Genomic DNA, 4,953 nt, shown 5'->3' on the forward strand with positions numbered 1-4,953 from the left:
TTTGGGCTGAATACATGCTGTGATTTACTTATGGTGTGATGTTTATCAACAACTGTTTCTGCCAAGTTTTTGTCCCACCTTAAATTACATAATCATTAACTCAAGGAGTGAGCCTAAGGCTTGTACAGGTAGTACTATTTAGGAGACCCCCACGCACAGTGACCTTATATCGGGTAAACCACACTGAGGTCTACGGACCATTGCGGCATATGACCCAAACGTTTGGCTTATTGCTTGGTAGAGTAATAATCGGGGACGGTTTTCGTTCGGTTGTAAGTCTAGGGGAGGCTTATGATGTGCACCATGCTTTATACTTACATACACGCAAACTTACGCGATTTTATGAATTAACTATTCTATGTGTATGGGAGCTAAACCGACGTACTCACCAACTTTTTAGTTGACACTTTTTAGCATGTATTCAGGTACTATGTGGATAGCAATTTGAATTACCATTGTAATGAGAATGCCTAAGGATCTATCGTATGCCAAACATTAACAAAGAAGATTAGATGCCGAGAAGATTAGTAGAACCTACCACGGGATTGCAGCAGTGTCAGAGAAGAGATAGCTGTGTAGTTACGCCTTCTCATAAAAACTTAGTGCAAACGTTGTAGCGTATTTTCTTTTATCAATAATATTCCGCTGCTTACACTTGGTACCAATTTGTCCATAAAACGCCAACCCCCCCCCCCCCCCCATGGCAAGGTGTGACAATTTCATATCCTAATCACCTTATCATCTCCTCAAAATGCGAATGACCTCTTGGTTTGTTTAATAATGGTACATAATTTAACTTAAAATCGTACTTAAAAATAAAACTAAATACGATGTTTTTAAAATCAACATACTATTACAGTGATAAAAGGTTAAAAAAATAATAATATTAAAATATAAATAAATATACACTTGCATAAAAGCCTTAGTTTTGAACAAATTATATATATTCTTTTAAAAATAAAAATTGTGTAGATATTTATATATAAATAAATATAAGAAACCATTATACTAAAAAATAGCAAAAAGTATGAAATTTATATTTAGTAGAAACCGAAAAATTCTTAGGACTAAAAGTTTGTGAAAAATACAAAAAATGCCCTCAAATTTGTTTAACTAACGGTTGATAGATAATGTTAATGAGTTGAACTAAAACTGATAGTTAATTGAAACTATTGTATCTTAAAAGCCTAAAACAAATTATTGGACTAAAACTGATAATTTTAAGAAACCACAATAAGCAAAATCAAAGTTCTCAAATTAATAAGTTTCCAACATTTTAAGGCTTTGTAAGTTTTAAAGCTTTTTATTTTTATTTTTATTCTCTAGTATTAAGAATATGTATTTAAAATTTGAAAGAATAGAGAGTGATGTGTAATACTATAATATAGGTTAAGTGGATGAGGTGAATAATGGAAAGTTTATGAGGTGAGCCGATGAGGCATGGTGAAGAATGATGAACGATACGTATTATGCATCGCCTAATTAGTATTGATCTTTTATATACATATATTCCGCTATTTAATTTCTGTTCAATTAATGAGAAATATAAAATTCTCTCACTCTCAAAATTTATTACTTGGCATAAACTTAAAGATGTTTTTAACAAAAAAAATTGCGAAATCTTCATTAAACTATATGAAACGAGAAAGACATAGTCTGTCATGTTGTGAATTATTGTGGAAGGGTTAGGTTCAAATAAGAAGTTTGATTTTCCTAAAAAGGCTAGGAAGGAGGGTATTTTAGTCAACACTTAAATATTAAAACCCACTTACATTCATTTCAAAAACTCACTTACATCTTCACTTATATCCTACAACCACCACCACTCCACCGCCCACCACCACTACAACCGTCACCCACCGCCACCACCTCTCCGGAAAAGTCTAAAAAAACACAATGAAAAACACTATTAAAAACACAATGAGAAAAACACAATGGAAAAATTTACACTATGAAAAAAAACGCAATGATAAAAACACAATGGTATGACACAATGAAATATACTATTGTATAACACAATTTTGTAAAACACAATTCGGTAAAACACAATTTGTAAAAACCCACTAATTTTTTTTTAATTTTTATATTACAATAGGGTACTCATATAAAAGATAAAAAGACACTCGTTATTATGGTGAATTTGTTTTTCAATAAAAATGTTGTGAAAAAAAGTTATTGACGTTTTAAAATGATGGGGGAATTTGGCATGTGTCTTGCATGTAGAGAGAGAAAGTCAACAAATGTGTTATTCCTTTTATACCCTTTACCTTGTGTTCACACTTGATTTCCTTCTAAACTAATCTTATCCTTCCTTCATATTCAAAATCAATGAACAAGATTACCCTTTATCCTTCCTACAAAAAGTATACTTGCTATTATAACCTAACCATGTTGTGGAATGCGTTTTTATCTTTTTCAAGTAGTACATAATTAGCCGTCTTTTGTTGACATTTGAACAAGTCTATACTAGTTGACACGTTGACGAATATGAAATGCTTCCGACTAAAACGTCCTTGTGCATAATAGTTTTCATTTGATTTTAACTGTAAATTGGAAAAAGGTAACAAGGTGTGTCGTTAACCTAAAGAATATTTTTTATTGCAAATTACAAGTCTGACGTATAACAGGCATTAATATATTAATTGATACAGAAGGAAAACATGCAAAAATGTGATATTAACCCTATAGAATATTTTTATAGCAAATTACTAGTCTTTTACATGCATTAATAAATGAATTGATAGATCTACCAACCATATAATTTTGAGAAATTCCAAAGTGGACCATTTTTGGCCCACAAATATATGAACCCAAGTAATTCAGATTATAACATTATTATAACATGTTATCATAAGACTAAACATGGGTCAATACCGTCTTGTTAATCCTAGGGATTTATTGAAGTATGGGGAGAGAGATCTCAGGACCCTTAGCGGATTTCAGATTTCAGCTGAACCACTTTATGAACATGCCACTAAGGAGTATACAAGTTTGATATGATCAATTATTCGGTCAGGCTTATAGGCAGGTGCACACAAGGAAGTAGACGCTGACATACTTGCGCATGAGTGAAGCAACAAACCAAGGGGGATTTTTGGGCTATATTTTGTGGTTTATGCTTTATAGTATTGGGCTTAGTTGGGCTATTTTATGTAAACCGAAATCCCTTGATTTTGGTGGGCTTAAGTGTGTTTTGGGCCGGCCTGACCGGTCGGACCAGGATTCGGTCACCCGACCGGTCCGGTTCGGTGTCGTTCACTCGCTTCTCAAAAAATCGGCCGGTCTGAAACGGTTCACCGGTCCGACCGCGAAACCAGACCGGTTCAGTCGGTTTATTATGGATTTTTTTATATATTTTTTCATTTAACATTTTTTTCCAGATTTTTTGAGTTTGGCCGGTCCGACCGGTGAACCGGTAACCCGACCGGTTTGGTGTCCGATCCGGTTATAAAAACATTGCTTATAATTTCTAATTCATTCCTAATTTTTTTTGAATATCAAACAACATAATTTAATAATTTATTTTATTCCAATAGACTAACAAAATAAAAGACAGAAATATTAATAATTCATTCATTCATTCTCCTTTTTCCGTTAACCTTCACTTGATTACCTTCGATAAACACACCCATAATTTTGGAAATTTTGAAAACTTTCTATATTATTTTATTAATTAAGATAGACTTAAAAAAGTCTACATTCAATAAGCCAATGGATTACTTTTATCACCTCCGGACAAAAAGTTTACAAGGGAGCACGCCACCAACAATATTATATTATTATTTATTTATTACTTACAAACCTCGGTCTATTTAAGGTGTATTTTCAATCTCCATGATTCAATAGATGCAGGAATCCCTTGTTCTGATCAAGTTAACACTTTTCAAGGTATTCTAATATCATTAACTAACTATATATTCATGCCATTTACATTGTACTTACAAGTTGCATTCTTTCAGAAAACAGGATAGCAATATGGAGATATGTTTTGCTAGTCATTCCCACAAACTAGAACTAAAATACGCTGACACCCCTTATTATTGTTCGGGATGTGATCAACTAGGTTTCGGATTGAGTTACATATGCAGCAAAGGATGCAACTTCTTTCTCCACGAACAATGTGGGAAACCACAAACGACAATCGACTACCCATTTTCCAAAAAATGTGTTCTTAAGTTTCGTGATGGAGGACCTGGGATAGATTCCCCATGTGATGCATGTGGCAAGAAAATCAAAAGGTTTCACTACAGATGCATGTGTTCATTTGTGAAACGCCATTTGCACCCGTTTTGTCTTCCTGGTGAAAAAACCTTAGACGTTGTAAATGGTCTTACGTTGCACCTCCAGAAGGCGGCTACTTCAAATTGTTTGCACTGTGGGAATAAAGATATTTGGTCTAAGATTCGTGGGTGGGCTTATGTGTCTTCCTGTGGTACTTACAATTATCATGTTTCATGTGTTAAGGAAATCATAAATAAGAACTGGACGAATGGATTTTTTACTGGCAAGAATGATCCTTTTCAAACCGTAAAACTACAATTTCCGGAAGATATGGATAAGATGAATCAGAAAATTGTGGAGCGGAAGAGGAAGATACCAAAAAGGAAGCACGCTGAAGCGCTTCTTGGCATCTTATTGAATGTGTTTACCGGAAATCCTGTTGGTCTTATTGGTGCTGCTCAGACCTACTTTGGCTAGTTAAGTGCATCCCAAGGACATGTTTTTATCAGAATTTGAATAATGTAATGTTATTTATGTTTTTGAAATCATGCATCTGTATTATAATTTCAAGATCATTGATCAACTTTCATTAAAAATGTCATGTTTGTTTATTCTCTAAGAATACCAAATATCTCAAACGAGATTTACAAAATAATAGAATAAAAAAAGACATACCACGATTTAACTAACCTGATTAATAATAATAACAATACAGTACATACATTAATTACA

At 33.3% G+C, this 4,953-nt stretch overlaps 1 protein-coding gene across 1 annotated transcript; it reads left to right on the top strand.

Moving 5' to 3' along the window:
- Positions 1-3,975: 3,975 nt before the first annotated feature.
- LOC143609159 (uncharacterized) lies at positions 3,976-4,698 on the top strand. The gene has a single exon (XM_077083991.1). It carries the CDS (start codon positions 3,976-3,978, stop codon positions 4,696-4,698), a length of 723 nt encoding a protein of 240 aa, XP_076940106.1.
- The last annotated feature ends 255 nt before the right edge of the window (positions 4,699-4,953 follow it).

The sequence above is a fragment of the Bidens hawaiensis genome, unplaced genomic scaffold, assembly GCF_021521415.1.
Source record: "Bidens hawaiensis isolate Kalapana, Puna unplaced genomic scaffold, B.hawaiensis_p1.1 tig00419500_1, whole genome shotgun sequence".
NCBI lineage: Eukaryota > Viridiplantae > Streptophyta > Magnoliopsida > Asterales > Asteraceae > Bidens > Bidens hawaiensis.

Coding starts and splice junctions, on each gene's coding strand:
- LOC143609159 (XM_077083991.1), top strand. CDS start 3,976: ATGGAGATATGTTTTGCTAGTCATTCCCACAAACTAGAACTAAAATAC.